The 17,532-nt window shown below is 44.4% G+C and overlaps 1 protein-coding gene across 2 annotated transcripts in view; it reads left to right on the top strand.

Annotated features, from left to right (window-relative positions):
- gfra1a (gdnf family receptor alpha 1a) overlaps positions 1–17,532 on the top strand; it is a 101,113-nt gene that overhangs the window by 78,813 nt on the left and 4,768 nt on the right. For both annotated transcript variants that reach the window (XM_048204642.1, XM_048204643.1), the window contains 2 exons: positions 1,446–1,580; positions 8,912–9,117. In XM_048204642.1, the coding sequence (XP_048060599.1) occupies positions 1,446–1,580; positions 8,912–9,117 (341 nt within the window). The remainder of the gene's footprint in view (positions 1–1,445; positions 1,581–8,911; positions 9,118–17,532) is intronic.

Raw genomic sequence — 17,532 nt, 5'->3', positions numbered from 1 at the left:
CCGGTGTTCCAATCACTTCCATGGCCCAGGTGTATAAAATCAAGCACCTAGGCATTGGGTTGCTCTCAGGAGCTCTGTGAATTCAAGCGTAGTACCGTGATAGGTTGCCGTGATAGTGGTATCATAACAACATCAACTCAGGCACAAAGTGGTAGGCCACGTAAAATCACAGAGCGGGGTCAGCGCATGCTGAGGTGCACAGTGTGCAGAAGTCACCAACTTTCTGCAGAGTCAGTAGCTACAGAACTCCAAACTTTGTGTGGCCTTCAGATTAGCGTAGAGAGCTTCATGGAATGGGTTTCCATGGCCGAGCAGCTGCATCTAAGCCTTACATCACCAAGTGTAATGCAAAGTGTCGGATGCAGTGGTGTAAAGCACACCGCCACTGGACTCTAGAGCAGTGGAGACGTGTTCTCTGGAGTGACGAATCACACTTCTCTGTCTGGCAATCTGATGGACGAGTCTGGGTTTGGTGGTTGCCAGGAGAATGGTACTTGGCTGACTGCATTGTGCCAAGTGTAAAGTTTGGTGGAGGGGGATTATGGTGTGGGGTTGTTTTTCAGGGGTTGGGCTTGGCCCCTTAGTTCCAGTGAAAGGAACTCTTAATGCTTCAGCATACCAAGACATTTCGGACAATTTCATGCTCCCAACTTTGTGGGAACAGTTTGGGGATGGCCCCTTCCTGTTCCAACATGACTGCACACCAGTGCACAAACCAAGGTCCATAGTCCTGACCTCAACCCGATAGAACACCTTTGGGATGAATTAGAGCGGAGACTGCGAGCCAGGCCTTCTTGCCAACATCACTGTCTGACCTCACAAATGCGCTTCTAGAAGAATGGTCAAAAATTCCCATAAAGACACTCCTAAACCTTGTGGAAAGCCTTCCCAGAAGAGTTGAGGCTGTTATAGCTACAAAGGGAGGGCTAACTCCATATTAAACCCTACGGATTAAGAATGGGATGTCATTAAAGTTCATGTGCACGTAAAGGCAGGCGTCCCAAAACTTTTGGCAATATAGTGTAGATAGAGAAAGCCTTTGTAAAAACATGTTTGTTCTCTAGTTCTTTGTGTTTTGCTTGAGCTGGAAGTCTTCCCAATGTCGTGTGTGCACTACACAGAAACAGCAGCTGGACACACGGGAATACAGCAGTGCAGCTATTAATCTGTGATTAGCTCATGTTGTTGTTCTACCAGTGGGAGACTATTTCACTTTGTGGGCTAACAGTGTCATATCCCCACAGTATAGTTTTTATGAGGCAGACTGCACCAAAAAATTATTTTTAAGAAAGCTCAGTGAGAACAAAATAGCGACTAATCTAAGATGACAAGGCACACATCAAGCATATATTTAGGCAGTCCTTTAAAATAAAAAAAAGATACTTTAATTTTTAAAATACAATATTCCTAAAGAATGTAGAAACATATCTCCTTTTGTTATCCAGGTACGGTGATGACCCCAAATTATCTGCGTTCACCCAAGATCAGCGTATCTCCATTCTGTGACTGCACCAACAGTGGCAACAGCAAAGAGGAATGCGACAGATTCACAGAGTTCTTCACTGACAACGCCTGCCTGCGTGAGTTACTTCTCTGGCCTGACTCTCTCTGCTTCTGTGCAAAGTAAAATCTGAGGCATACTCACTGATTTATGTATACTTTGTGTTAGGGCTGATAATGTCCTGCACAAGTCGTGCTTGCGAAGGTGTTTCATGTTGATCAGCTTGTTATTCATGACTGTCATTATCAAACTTGTGCTCGAACTGATACAGCAAAACTGACATCACAGTAAGCTTAGTTACAGTAGTGTTTACAGTGCCTCGGGAAGCCTGTGGAGCTGATACTCACTGGTTATGGTAAGGGCAGTTACATTTCTGACACATGCTCTAAGCAGGAGATTAATCACAACAGGGCTGGCTGACCAATCAGCGCAGACTTTGTTTTTTGGAAGGTGGGTTTTAAAGAAACCGAAACTAAAACAGAGCGTTCAGACAGAGCGTGAAAACAGGTGCTGCAACAATGTAAATTATAAGAAAAATTTGTTTTTTTGAACATTACATTTTGTAAACGTATTCTAGTAGACCCCCATAAACAAAATTATGAACCTGTAAATGGGAATAAGAGGAAAACACTTTATCTATATTATAAAATTATTTACCTACATTTGTTTTTACTTGAACATTGTAAAGCATGTAAATTGCCACAAAGGTAGAGTTTCATTAACATTTTTTGAGTGATGATGCCAAATTTATCTTTAAATTAATTTGGAATGCTTAATTGAAATGGGCCGTTCAAAGTGATTAACAGAAATAAATCAAACTTACCAACTCTAATGAAATTTTTCCAACTAAAGGAAAGTATTAAAACATTGCTGATTTAATGCTCTCATACTTGAGTTGTGTAAGTAGTAAAATGGCATGCTCCTTAGGAAAGTAAGGCCAAATTAAAAGATCCAGCTTCATTTATATGTAAGCTCTCATATGTAAGACACTGACCAAGCAAATAAATACACCTCGGGTGTGCATTATTTTTCTTATGTTTCATCGGCTGAAGTCAATTTGGCTTTTCGCTTATACTACGGTTACCACAACTCAAGACATTGTTCAGATGTTTTATTTCAAGACATTTGTCAGGTTTTTGTCCTTAAAATGTTCTTGTGTGTAGGACTCATTTCTTACCCATCTCATCCCAAGCCTCTGTTGCTAATCCCAGAATTTCATTTTAGAGCTAATAACGGAGGCTTGATATGCAGAGAGAGATTGATAGATTGCTTGATTGTGTGTGAATATACATATATACATATTCGCTTGGTCAGTGTCTTGCTGTTGTAGGTGGTAAGGACCTTTGAAATAACTGAAATCATTTGGCATACTGATATGGAACTGTAATGCAGTCAAGACCTGCCTGGAACTACTTATCTGAGCTTTTAATAAATAAAAAAAAAAAACGACCAACCAATCAGAATCAAACATTCAACAGCCCCATAGTATATAAACTAGATGCGTCAATCTGCGTGTCAAACAAAGGCTTCTAATATCTTCTGTTCGTTTTTTTTTTTCCTATCTTGTTTTCTCTCCATTAAACTCTGTGCCTCCAACCATGCCATCTCTCTCCCAACTGTCCATTTGTCTCATTCTCCCTTTGCACTGTCCATCTCTTCAGACTCCAGCAAGTTGTTTTCCAAGGCTTTTAGCTGTCCGCCTGTCAGCCTGTTTTTACCTCTGCCTCTAAAAAGCCCCTTCTATCCATCTTCCTATTATGTGCACTTCTTTCTTTACCCTTTGCCCCGTACATATCTTGCTCGCTACACTTCCTTGACTGCACCAAGTGTTTCCTTTTGTTCCTGTGAACTAATAGTATAGCGTGAAAACAGACAAAGTGGTAACAGCAAAGAGCGAGCTTTCAGGGAGGGCTTGTGCAAGTATAGGGAGGGCTTATACTGAAAGAGATCCATGCAGGGATAAGTTTGGAAAGCACATGAACTAAGTTTCTTTTGCTGGACATTAAATCACAGCCTTTGCGATTTGATAATCACAAAATTAATTGTGCTGCTAACAGAGCTCTAAATATCTAAATAATATAATCTAAAACTAAATAATATATACTGTAGTTATATGTAGTGCATGCAGTTGTAGTTGTAGTTTGTTGCTTAAATATTATGTATTTGTTTAAAGAAAAAAATAATGGCTGCTTAACATTGTGTGTAGGTAAAATTCTGCATTTAGCCACTGTGGATAGTAGGCAAAAATGTTAAAGGGTTAGTTCACCCAAAAATGAAAATTCTGTCATTAATTATTTACCCTCATGTTGTTCCACACCCATAAGACCTTCGTTCATCTTTGGAACACAGATTAAGATATTTTTCAAAAAATCCGATGGCTCAGTGAGGCCTCTATTGCCAGCAAGATAATTGACACTTTCAGATGCCCAGAAAGCTACTAAAGACTACTTTTTGTGCACCATATCTAGTGATGGGTGATTTCAAAACACTGCATCATGAAGCTTTGAAGCTTTACAAATGTTTGTTTTGAATCAGTGGTTTGGAGCGTGTATCAAACTGCCAAAGTCACACGCCCCAGTGGTGAACCATTGAAATTTCGAAACACTTATGCCGTAACGAAGCCTCGTTTACTGAAATCACGTGACTTTGGCAGTTTGATACATACTCCGAACCACTGATTCAAAACAAAAGATTTGTAAAGCTTCAAAGCTCCATGAAGCAGTGTTTTGAAATCGCCCATCATTAGATATATTTTTGGGTGAACTAACTTTAATTTCTCACCCTGAGCCGAAACAAAATAGAGAGACACAACAGGCTCAAGGACACAACACATTTACAAGGATGCGTGTACTATGACGTAACAAGAGTCTACATGGAATATTTGAACTTTTAAAAATGCACACAACAAACTGTTTGACATCAGGACCATTTACAATGAATGAAGTAGTGAAGGCAAAAAAGGTGATTAAAAATGATGATAAATGTAAGAATTTGTGACCAGTCAAAATCGTTCTCTAAACCATCGCACTAAAGACAGCAAATAGTTTAGATCTTCAAAATCAGATCTTCAGATCTTCAAATCAGACTGGCAATAGGGCATGGTGGATTCACTGTAGGAAGAGTGTATCTATGAGCAGTCTGAGCTTAATTTGATTTGTTTCTTTTAGTGCTGAGGGCTTTGAGGGGATGTTGAAGGAGACTCTTCAGGAGGTTAAACTGGGTTAAACTGCTTCTTTATTGTTCTATCTTTCTTTCCCTCTCTCTCTCTTGCTCTCTCTCCTTCTCATTACCTCATTCTCTCGTGTCTCATTACCAGATTTCAGTGTTAAGGCATCCTGACAGTTCTGGGGGTTCGTTCCCAGTGCCGTCAGTATCTGGGTGTTTAGAAGGCTATGACGAAGCGCTTTGGCCTCACACCCTACACTCGCCCCTGAGCGTTATGCGTCTGTCTGCCCTTGGAACACGCCGTCCTCAGCACAGGATAGAGCAGAGCAGAGCTTCAGCAGAACAGATAGCATTGAGTAGAATTGTGAGATTGCTCAAAGATTATTAAATATATTAAGTTGGAAATGTTATTTTTTAATTTTTTTCTAATATTCACCTTCACCTACAGTATATACCTTTGCTTTTTGCCGGTACAGTTTTTAAAATATTTTTGAAATAAGTTCATAATCTTATATTCACCAAAGGTGAATTTATTTGATCAAAAAATACAGTAATACAACAGTGCAGTAATATAAAGTAAAAGGACAGTAATATTTTGAACAGTAATAGCTGAATATTAAGCAGCCATTCCTCCAGTCTTCAGTGTCACATGATCCTTCAGAAGTCATTCTAATATGATGATTTGATGCTCAAGAAACGTTTATAGTTATTATAATTTATTATTATTATTATCATTGAGTCATCAGTTGTTCTGCTTAATATTTTTGTGATAGTCTTTGGCAAATAGAAAGAACAGCAGTTTTGTAACAATGCGTTAATGTGTGTTGCTGAAAAAACCTAAATGCAAGTGTTATTTACAACAGAAAAATGTGCTTATTTTAAGCTGGTCTTCATTTCGTCAGAAAAAAATAACAAAAACAGTAAACAGTAGCCTGATATTGCAGTACATTTTCCTTTCTTTGAAACATAAAACCTTGTGGATATGAAGGTCTCCAGACATCAGCTGGTGGAGTGTAGAGTGGATTCAGAGAACATGACTCATTGAGAGACATGCACATGAGAGGAAACTACACGATTCATCTGCTGAAGAAAATGTGTCAGGGCTCATAGACTCAAAACAACGATCAAAGCGCTCAGAGCCTTGTGGGTCTTTTCCAGTATTTCCTAGAGAGATGGAGAGAAAGCATCTAAAAATAGCAAACAACACATTCATCATGTGTTTGCTCAAACTATTTAAATGTGAGTATGATAAAATTAGAGGAGGAGATGAAAAAAAAAAACATTAAGAGGCAGCGTAGCGACAGAAAGAACTTAGCGCTATGAGAGAGGGCGGACATTTCTGATCAAGAACAACATCACAACACAACAACAACACCCATACTGTACCAAACATACTTGGACTTTTATTAAAAACTCTTCACAGACTAGTGTGCTGTCTGTGCTGTTTCAGTGGAGATGGCAGGGAGAGCAAGAGCCTGTCAGAGGCCCATATAATGAGGCAGCAGAGCCTAGTTCTGGGAAAGGCTGGGTTGGCCCTTATATATATTTCCCCATATATGAATGATCAATATATTACATCAACAGTATATTTGAAAATATACAGAAAAAATATATTGTGTAAATATATTACAATACATTGAATAATACATAAGGAATTGCTGCTTTTCATATATTGAAAAATATGTTATAATATATTTACTAATATACCATAATGTATGTAATTTTATAATAATATATAGATTTATATGTGATCAGATATGGTACTGCATGCATACTATATTGCAGATATATTTACTCATGCGGTATAAACACACATGGTAAAATACAGTGGGTACAGAAAGTATTCAGACCCCCTTAAATTTTTCACTCTTTGTTATATTGCAGCCATTTGCTAAAATCATTTAAGTTCATGGGAGATGGGAGAAAGTTGTAGAAAGTCAACCATCACTGCAGCCCTCCACCCGTCGGGGCTTTATGGCAGAGTGGCCTGACGGAAGCCTCTCCTCAGTGCAAGACACATGAAGGACAAGACATTATCTTGGAGTCCTTCAGGTGTTTTTTTAGCAAACTCCATGCGGACTTTCATGTGTCTTGCACTGAGGAGAGGCTTCCGTCGGGCCACTCTGCCATAAAGCCCCGACTGGTGATGGTTGACTTTCTACAACTTTCTCCCATCTCCCGACTGCATCTCTGGAGCTCAGCCACAGTGATCTTTGGGTTCTTCTTTACCTCTCTTACCAAGGCTCTTCTCCCCCGATAGCTCAGTTTGGCCGGACAGCCAGCTCTAGGAAGGGTTCTGGTCGTCCCAAACGTCTTCCATTTAAGGATTATGGAGGCCACTGTGCTCTTAGGAACCTTAAGTGCAGCAGACATGTTTCTGTAACCTTGGCCAGATCTGTGCCTTGCCACAATTCTGTCTCTGAGCTCTTCAGGCAGTTCCTTTGACCTCATGATTCTCATTTGCTCTGACATGCACTGTGAGCTGTAAGGTCTTACATAGACAGGTGTATGGCTTTCCTAATAAAGTCCAATCAGTATAATCAAACACAGCTGGACTCAAATGAAGGTGTAGAACCATCTCAAGGATGATCAGAAGAAATGGACAGCACCTGAGTTAAATATATGAGTGTCACAGCAAAGGGTCTGAATACTTAGGACCATGTGATATTTCAGTTTTTCTTTTTTAATAAATCTGCAAAAATGTCAACAATTCTGTGTTTTTCTGTCAATATGGGGTGCTGTGTGTACATTAATGAGGAAAAAAATGAACTTAAATGATTTTAGCAAATGGCTGCAATATAACAAAGAGTGAAAAATTTAAGGGGGTCTGAATACTTTCCGTACCCACTGTATATTACGTAACACATTTCTTATATTTTATAATTCTTTACATTTTAAATGTTTCATATTTTCAAGTTAGTTAACAAAAGCACACCTGCATGTACTAACGTTTCTACCAAAGAGACTATCACTGTATAGTGTGCACAGCCGTTACTTTTTAAATAAATTTATTATAGTCTTAACGGTGTTCAGCCAATCATAAACCTAACCATAGACTGTACTCTTCAGCACAATGGTAACCCCCAAAAACTCACACATACCAGAAAACCTTTTAAATTACAAAATAATACACTTTAAATACTAACAGATCTCCCCCTATATCAATATTGAGCAAAACACATGAAATAGCACTTCATTTAAACATTTACTCTCCTTTAACAGTCAGAAGCAAAGCATGCTGGGATCTAGAAGTCTGTTGTAACCACTGATTGTAACTCATTCCATGAAAGTGTGTATATATGTGTGTACAATACATTCACATTTATATGGGAACATGTATGTGCAATATATGTACACAATAAGGATAAAACTTTATGAATGTAATGCTATTTTTGTCTTCATTTATACATATTTTATATGTATCAATTTATAGCCATACATGGTCAATTCATAGATTGCAGCTTATTGAAAAATATAAGCATTAGTTTCCCATATATGGAAATGTATTATGTGATTTATTGCATTATATTTTGCAGTATATTCCAATATATTTTTGTTCCGTAAGGGGGGAAGGCCCAAACTAAGAGTTGGGGCAAATCCAAGTCATTTCCAGTCTTTCATATGTGGAGAGGCAAATATGCATCATTTCTGGTCTATGACACAAGCACTCAAAGCAAACAGCACATTATCTATTAACTATGTTAATATCTGTCCTTGCAGTCACTCTGTCATATACTGAATGGTACACACTGCTGGTCCTTCTGTTAAATCATTGATTATAAATCTCAGAGAAAGAGAGATCAAGCTGATGGTCATTATGCAGATGCTTTTCATGTAGGAAATCAGAAACATATAAACATCACCTGTCATTATACAGGGCAATTTTTCATGCCCACGGTTTCATTATTTAGCATCCATCAGTTCATTTTCTATGCATATATATTATTTGATATATTTAGAGAAACCTGTGCTACATGCACATACAGCATGCACATAAATATGTAAATGAATTCCAGTATTTAGGCATTGATTTACAGTCGAACACATTTGAAATACTAATAAACAGTCATGGCACTCTGATTTTATAGTAAACATCTCCCAGACTATCACGTTGACAGCAGACAGGAGGCAAAACCTGTCCACAGAGTTTATCTTGTGTCTGTATTGGCCTGACAGTTAATTATTGAATATTTCATATCTCTCTTTTAATAGGAGGTATATACTATCTTTGTTCTTTGTATGTAGGCAATGCGATCCAGGCGTTTGGAAATGGGACTGATGTGAGCGTGTGGCAGCCGATGCCCCCAGTGCAAACCACTGCCTCTATGACAACACCATCCCAGCGGGCCAGAGATCAAGAAAAATCGCCTAATGCTATAGAGCCGGCGACACACATCAACCAACTCAACCCGGCTGATAACTCCCTCTACCAGTTCTGTGGTAGCCTCCAGGTCAGTGGAACTATTGCAGACATAGATCTTCAAGTTTCATGTATGTATTGTGGGTTTGGTGTATGTGCCCCAGGAAATGCAGAGTTTTAAAACAGACTGTGTTTGTAGTCTTTATGTGTTCGGAGTTAATAAATACCTCTGGTGATCTTGAAAATAATGATTTTATGAAGGGAATAGTTCAGTTGCGTATGCTTGATTTGAGAGAGCTATACTACGTCATAGGGAAGGCCAATTTGTCACTTCTTACTCCACTGAATATTTCTCAGGGTAAGGTTCAGTTTTTAAAGTAAATTTTCAAGTAAAAACCTTAAAGTCTAAAAGCTATTATCAGTGTTGTCAAACTATATTGGGTCAGTTGTCACAAAGGTAAACAGCATATTAGGGTACGTTTACACAACAACAATGTACTAAAAACAGAAAAGTTTTACCTTTACGTTTTTCGCGTACGGACAACAACATTATCAAAACGATCCCCATTCACATAAATCCACGAAAATGATGCTGTATTATGCATGCCAGGCCAGTAGTTGGTGCTGTCTGTTTGTAAAGAAAACCACGTGGCTATAATAGATAGAACACGTAATATGTAAGTGCATAATGTCACCGTTGTCACAAATTCCCATTTTTGTAATTTACATGTATCAACAGTACATGTATTAAAGGTGCCCTAGAATTAAATATTGAATTTATATTGGCATAGTTGAATAACAAGAGTTCAGTACATGGAAAAGACATACACTGAGTTTCAAACACCATTGTTTCCTCCTTCTTATATAAATCTCATTTGTTTAAAAGACCTCCGAAGAACAGGCGAATCTCAACATAACACAGACTGTTACGTAACAGTCGGGGTCATTAATATGTACGCCCCCAATATTTGCATATGCCAGCCCATGATCAAGCCATTAGACAAGGGCAGAACGTCTGGATGTGCACAGCTGAATCATCAGACTAGGTAAGCAAGCAAGAACAATAGCGAAAAATGGCAGATGGAGCAATAATAACTGACATGATCCATGATATCATGATATTTTTAGTGATATTTGTGAATTGTCTTTCTAAATGTTTCGTTAGCACGTTGCTAATGTACTGTTAAATGTGGTTAAAGTTACCATCGTTTATTACTGTATTCACAGAGACAAGAGAGCCGTCGCTATTTTCATTTTTAAACACTTGCAGTCTGTATAATTCATAAACACAACTTCATTCTTTATAAATCTCTCCAACAGTGTGTAATGTTAGCTTTAGCCACGCAGCATAGCCTCAAACTCATTCAGAATCAAATGTAATACATCCAAATAAATACTATACTTACATGATCCAATGTATGCAAGCAGCATGCATGACGAACATCTTGTAAAGATCCATTTTGAGGGTTATATTAGCTGTGTAAACTGTGTTTATGCTGTTCAAGGCAAGCGCGAGCTCCGGGGGAGGGGGAGCGGGAGATTTAAAGGGGCCGCAACCTATATATTGGTGCATAGTTAATGATGCCCCAAAATAGGCAGTTAAAAAATGAATTAAAAAAAATCTATGGGGTATTTTGAGCTGAAACTTCACAGACACATTGAGGGGACACCTTAGACTTATATTACATCTTTTAAAAAGAAGTTCTAGGGCACCTTTAACAGTATCATTTTCAAAAACTTGCACTTTGAAACCAGTTTCCAGTCTCTTTCATCAACACTTGACCCATTAATACTAACATTTTCTATTCCATTTCTATGCTGTTTTTTCTATTTATATATATAAAAAAAAAACTTTCCACATGTACTGTGCTAGACTAACTGAGACTTACATATTGTTACCCTTTTGTTGGCTTAACTGCTTCTATTGTTCCCATTCAGTCGGTCACGTTCGACGTACGTCGGACAGACCGACGAATAGGAATCTCGCTAGAGAGGCCAATCTACTTCGAGTGTAACTAAAACGAGCCAATGCACATTGGCATGCAATCATATGCATCAGCTGCTCGCCTCGCAGCACGGGTATATAATGAGCAGCAGGTGCGTTGCATCTTCAGCTTTTCGCTTCGGAACCGAACGGTGTTTGTTCCTGTTCTCTGCAAGCGAGTGTCTGCTAGAAGACGAGTCAAGCTTTTTGGTTGAACTTCTCTTTTTTTCCGAGTGCGGGCGAACAGCACAGCAGCGGGGTCGAAGTCCTCTCTTTTTCTGTTTTTGTTTCGTTTGCCGTTTTTGAGCAAATAGCTGTTTGACAGCATCAGAAGGCTGTTCTCACGGCCGGTACGGTGCGCTTTTGAGCGCTGAAAAGCCGTTTTTACGGCTGGTAAGAGTGAGCGCCTTCAAAGAGAGAGAGCACACGACAGGCTGCACACAATCCCTGTCTGTGTTGCGGCGGCCGTTCCCCTGCGTGCTTCAGCACTTTTAAAAGAGTAAAATCCCTGAAAGAGCTTACACAAGTAGATTTGCGTCTTTTTAAAGATGACATCCTACTTGTGTTTCTGGATGCGGTCGTTCCTGTCCTCACTGACGGCCACGATCACTGTTTCACATGTCTGGGCGCGTGCTGAAACGATGTTCGTGGGTGTTTCATGTTTTCATATGAGAACATGATCACGTCGACACGCCGGTCGTGACTCTTCTTTCTCCGGCAAGCTTGAGTCCCCTCTGTTGTTGGCCAGCTGCCGCTTGTGTGTAAAAGCACAGCCGCGGGTCTGCCCGACACTCTGGGAGATCAACGAGAGCAAACCTCTCGCTCCTCTGCGTGTCGTGTGCCGTCGAGCTGCCGGGCTGCAGCGCAGGTTGTCACGGCAACCCAGCGCTCGCTCAGCGCTCTAGATGCGCGGTTCCCTTGCATAATCTCCATTGTAGCGCCCTCTCTGGTGCACCAAAAGAGGTCTACTTTGCTGATATGGCTTGGGTGACATGAGGTTGAGGGGTTCCTTCGGGGAACCAACCCCCTAGGGCCCCTCCCTCTCTAGCGCATTGCAAGCTGTGCAGTTTCTGGATTGGATTGCTGGTCCTTCTCATAGGGGAACCTAGCATTTCATTCAGAGCTCCAGCTGAGGGACAGACGTCGATTGCAGCATCGGAGAGAGTGCTGTTATGCTCTGGAAATGAGGGTGACGCTGCCCACTGTAATGGTGTGTGCTTATGCTGACTCAGATTCGGAGTTTACAGCCATGCTTTCCTGGGTCTTCCAGATGTGCATGGAAAACTTGGCAGTATGGGGGTATATTGGTGCCATAAATATGGAATGCCAAAAGTGCCAAAATCTGCATAAGTTTTTCCTCTCTCACTACCCTCTTGGATGGGGTGGCTGTACACAGACCACACCCACCCTGCATGTGAGGCCAAGGCACTCTTTTTGCATGAGGGTAGTTCTGTGCTGGGGTTGAGCTGCGCTTGTTGACTAACCGTGATCAAAGTCACGGCACAGGCCCTCAGCCAGACAATGTCCACCTCAGTGGTCCAGAAGTGCCCCCTGGCTTACCTTGTGAGGTGCGAGAGGTTGTCAAGCTAAATGCTTTCTCAATGCTCCCATCTTACGAGGTGGCCTTTTCGGTGACACTGTCGAGGACTGAGCCCAGCGGTTCTCCTCAGTTAGTAGCGGATCGGGGAGCTTCCCATGACAAACCATTGAGTTCCTCTTGGGCCGCCCCTCAGTCTGCTCGTCGCCAAGGGTGTCGTCCCCTGCAAGAAACTCCGGCCCAGCAGGCTCTGCTGTGTCCATTGCGGGTAGATGACGCCTCCCGTCTCTGCAGCTGTTTAAGTGGTTGGTGAGAATCACCCCTGAGACGGGCGACCCAGAGATGGGTGGGGCTGCTCTTCCACCCCTGGAGGAGGGCCGGGTGGTAAATCCTTTTATTGGGTTTGTTTCTGTTCCGCCACTGACCCAAGAGGCAGCGGTACCCAAATTTAAAAGAGCAGTTCCTCCATTTCCAGGTCTGAAGAGGGTTGGAGAGCAGTGGGAGGAGAAAAACCTCACCACTCTCATCCCCCTCTTCTGTCGCCAGCGGACAGCAGCGAGCAGCGGGCAGCCAAAGCCTCGACTGCTCCCTCTGTCCATCCATGGAACCAGGAAGTGTTGCCTAGCACACTGTGACGCCGCTTCGGGCCGCCTCACAAAGAGAGCCCCCCGAGCCGCGTCCCTGTGTTCCACCTCGCTGCCCTGCTGCGGGTACGCAGCTGGTCCCTTTGGTCCCGCTTGTACGGTCTCTGCGAGCCTGGTTAGCGCTCCCCAGTCCGTCTCGCTGGCTCCTTTGGACCATCAGGCTCGGCTATGCGATTCAGTTCGCCCGGCATCCCCCCAAGTTCAGGGACGTCCTCTTCACTACAGTGAAAGATGTCGTTGCCCCTGTCTTGCGTGCGGAGATCGCAGTCCTACTGGCGGAGGACGCGATAGAGCCGGTCCCTCCAGCCGATTTGAGGTCGGGGTTCTACAGCCCCTACTTCATTGTACCCAAGAAAAGCGGCGGGTTACGACCGATCTTGGACCTGCGAGTTTTGAATCGGAGCCTCCACAAGCTACCGTTCAAAATGCTCACGCAGAAACGCATTTTCGAGTGCATCCGTCCCCGACATTGGTTTGCAGCGATCGACCTGAAGGACGCGTACTTCCACGTTTCGATTCTTCCGCGACACAGGCCATTCCTGAGATTCGCGTTCGAAGGTCGAGCATATCAGTACAGAGTCCTACCCTTCGGGCTGGCCCTGTATCCCCGCATCTTCACGAAAGTCGTGGAGGGAGCCCTCGTTCCCATGAGAGAACAGGGTGTTCGCATTCTCAACTATCTAGACGACTGGCTCTTTCTAGCACAGTCTCGGGATCGGTTGTGCGAACACAGGGACTTGGTGCTCAGTCACCTCAGCCAGTTGGGTCTTCAGGTCAACTGGGAAAAGAGCAAACTCTCCCCTGTGCAGAGGATCTCTTTTCTCGGTATGGAGCTGGATTCGGTCGAACAGATAGCACGCCTCACAGAGGGACGTGCTCAGTCAGTGTTGAACTGCCTGAATACGTTCAATGGCAGGACAGCGGTCCCACTGAAATTCTTTCAGAGGCTCCTGGGGCATATGGCGGCCGCGGCGGCAGTAACCCCGCTCGGTCTGCTTCATATGAGACTGCTTCAACACTGGCTTTACGGCCGAGTCCCGAGATGGGCGTGGCAACGCGGCACGTTCCGGGTGCCAATCACTCAGGAGTGCCGCCAAGCCTTCAGTCCGTGGTCGGACCCTTTGTTTCTCCGGGCAGGAGTGCCCCTAGAACAAGTGTCCCGGCATGCTGTGGTATTCACAGATGCTTCTGCCACCGGCTGGGGTGCCACGTACAACGGGCATGCAGTGTCAGGGGTTTGGACGGGACCCCATCTGCATTGGCACATCAATTGCCTCGAGTTGCTAGCACTACGTCTTGCTCTGAGCTGCCTCAAAGGGCCGCTACGGGGCAAGCATGTACTGGTCCGTACGGACAACACTGCGACCGTTGCGTACATCAACCGTCAAGGTGGTCTACGCTCCCGTCGCATGTCGCAACTCGCCCGCCATCTCCTCCTCTGGAGTCAGAAGCGTCTGAGGTCGCTTCGTGCCATTCTTGTCCCTGGTGTGCTCAGCCATGTGGCCGACGAGCTATCACGAGCTGAGCTGCCAGGAGAGTGGCGACTCCACCCCCAGGTGGTCCAGCTGATCTGGAAAGAGTTCGGAGAGGCTCAGGTAGACCTGTTTGCCTCACCGGAAACCTCCCACTGCCAGTTGTTTTACCCCCTGTCCGAGGGAACACTCGGGACAGACGCACTGGCACTCAGCTGGCCCCGGGGCCTTCGCAAATATGCGTTTCCGCCAGTGAGCCTCCCTGTGCAAAGTCAGGGAGGACGAGGAGCAGATCCTCTTAGTTGCGCCCTACTGGCCCAACCGGACCTGGTTCCCAGAACTCTCACTCCTCATGACAGCCCCTCCCTGGCCCATTCCTCTGAGGAAGGACCTGCTTTCTCAGAGACGGGGCACTCTTTGGCACCCGCGGCCAGACCTCTGGAAACTCCATGTCTGGTCCCTGGACAGGACGCGGAGGTTCTAGGTGACTTACCCCCTGAGGTACTTAACACCATCACTTCGGCACGTGCACTGTCTACGAGACGTGCTTGCGCCTCGAAGTGGAACCTGTTCGTCGAGTGGTGCTCTTCTCGCAGAGAAGACCCCCGAAGATGCTCGATCGGAGTCGTGCTTTCCTTCTTGCAGCAAGGGTTGGAGCGTAGGCTGTCCCCCTCCACCCTCAAAGTCCATACTGCTGCTATCCTACCAAGACCACATAGATGGCAAATCTGTTGGTCAGCACAACCTGGTCGTCAGGTTCCTTAGGGGGGCGAGACGGTTAAATCCTCCTCGTCCCCCCCTCCATACCCTCTTGGGACTTCGCTCTGGTGCTAAGAGCACTTCAGATTGCTCCCTTTGAGCCTTTTCAATCAGCAGACTTAAAGATTCTGTCTATGAAGACTTTGCTGCTGGTTGCATTGGCCTCCATCAAGAGGGTAGGGGACCTGCAGTCATTTTCGGTCGACGAATCGTGCCTGGAGTTCAGGCCGGGTGATAGCCACGTGGTACTAAGACCCCGGCCTGGCTATGTGCCCAAGGTTCCTACCACTCCCTTCAGGGACCAGGTGGTGAGCCTGCAAGCGCTGCCCTCGGAGGAGGCAGACCCAGCCCTGGCTTTACTCTGTCCAGTTCGCGCTTTGCGACTGTACAAAGACAGAACCCAAAGCCTCAGGACCTCAGACCAGCTCTTTGTCTGTTATGGAGGCCAGCAGAAGGGAAAGGCTGTCTCCAAGCAGAGGATGGCCCACTGGATAGTGGATGCCATCGCCCTGGCTTACCAAGCTCAGGGCGTGCCCTGCCCGCTCAGGTTGCATGCTCACTCCACGAGAGGTGTCGCATCCTCCTGGGCGCTGGCTCGTGGCGCCTCGCTGACAGACATTTGTAGAGCTGCGGGCTGGGCGACACCTAACACGTTCGCTAGATACTATAGCCTTCGTGTCGAGCCGGTCTCCTCCCATGTTCTCGCCACAGGTCAGAGGCACGGAGAGGCCCCGGCTTAGTGTCGGCTTGCTGCGCTACATGCGCTTCTTTTCTCCAGAGAGTCCCTACAAGGCAGACCCTGTCGAGTCCTCTGATATCCCTTCGGCAGCCGACGTGGCGGAGCGTCTGGCGCCAGGCCTATACTCCGTTGTATCCTTGAGAACCGGGTTTAGGCTGGGTTCCATATGTGTGACCCTACGGGGATCCCATATGGTTGGTTCCACGGTTGCTCCTAAACGAAGCCCGTGTCTTTCCCTCTGGGAGAACCTACCCTTCATCGGGTTGGAGTCACCCCAGCTCTTCCATATGTAGCACAGCCCTACAGGGTTAGTCCATATGTACTTCTCCACATAACTCCTTCGGGGAAGGATGTGGCTTCCGCAGCGTTCCTTTCCCAGCGAAAGGGTACGCTTTCCCAGCGTTATCCAATAGTCTCACTGAATGGGTTTTGGGGAACAGCAGTGGTCGACTCTCTCTGTGTTAGCCCTGTCCCACCATCCTCAGGCAAGGGGGTTCAGGTGGCTTACAACAGAGCGCTGGAAGGGGGCAGCTCCTGTGGCGCTTTGGTAGGGATTCCTATTCGTCGGTCTGTCCGACGTACGTCGAACGTGATCGACTGAATGGGAACGTCTCGGTTACAAAGGTAACCCTCGTTCCCTGAAGGAGGGAACGGAGATGTACGTCCCGTCGCCACAGTCGCTGTACCCCGCTGATGCTGCCGCCTATCCGGTTCGGCTCCTCAGCGAAAACCTGAAGATGCAACGCACCTGCTGCTCATTATATACCCGCGCTGCGAGGCGAGCAGCTGATGCATATGATTGCATGCCAATGTGCATTGGCTCGTTTTAGTTACACTCGAAGTAGATTGGCCTCTCTAGCGAGATTCCTATTCGTCGGTCTGTCCGACGTACGTCTCCGTTCCCTCCTTCAGGGAACGAGGGTTACCTTTGTAACCGAGACGTTCTCATTTTTCAGTTGCTTTGGATAAAACCATCTGCTAAATGATTAAATGTAACTGTAAATGTCTCTCAACAAAATTTCAAGAGTAAAAGAATTATGAAACAAAATATAAAACAGCAAAAATGTATGGTAACACTCAGAAAATGGCAAACAGAAATTTAATTATAAAATTGAAATGATATATATTTACCTTCATTACATGGTTGACTGTTAACTGTACCATCTATAATAGAAATGTTGTGATATTCACAGTCTACATAATTTTCACACAAAAAAGGGTTTTGAACTAAGTGTTTGAAGTCAGCAACATTTGTGTAATTGGACTTTTGACTGAAAATCTTGTAAGTTCAGCATTTCTGTAGTTCAAACAGTAGGGCCTGGTTTTAGCAACACCAAGGTCATGGGAACAATTCCCAGGGAATGCATGAAC

This window comes from Megalobrama amblycephala, linkage group LG10 (genome assembly GCF_018812025.1).
Source record: "Megalobrama amblycephala isolate DHTTF-2021 linkage group LG10, ASM1881202v1, whole genome shotgun sequence".
NCBI lineage: Eukaryota > Metazoa > Chordata > Actinopteri > Cypriniformes > Xenocyprididae > Megalobrama > Megalobrama amblycephala.
This window is presented reverse-complemented; position numbering and strand designations above follow the sequence as displayed.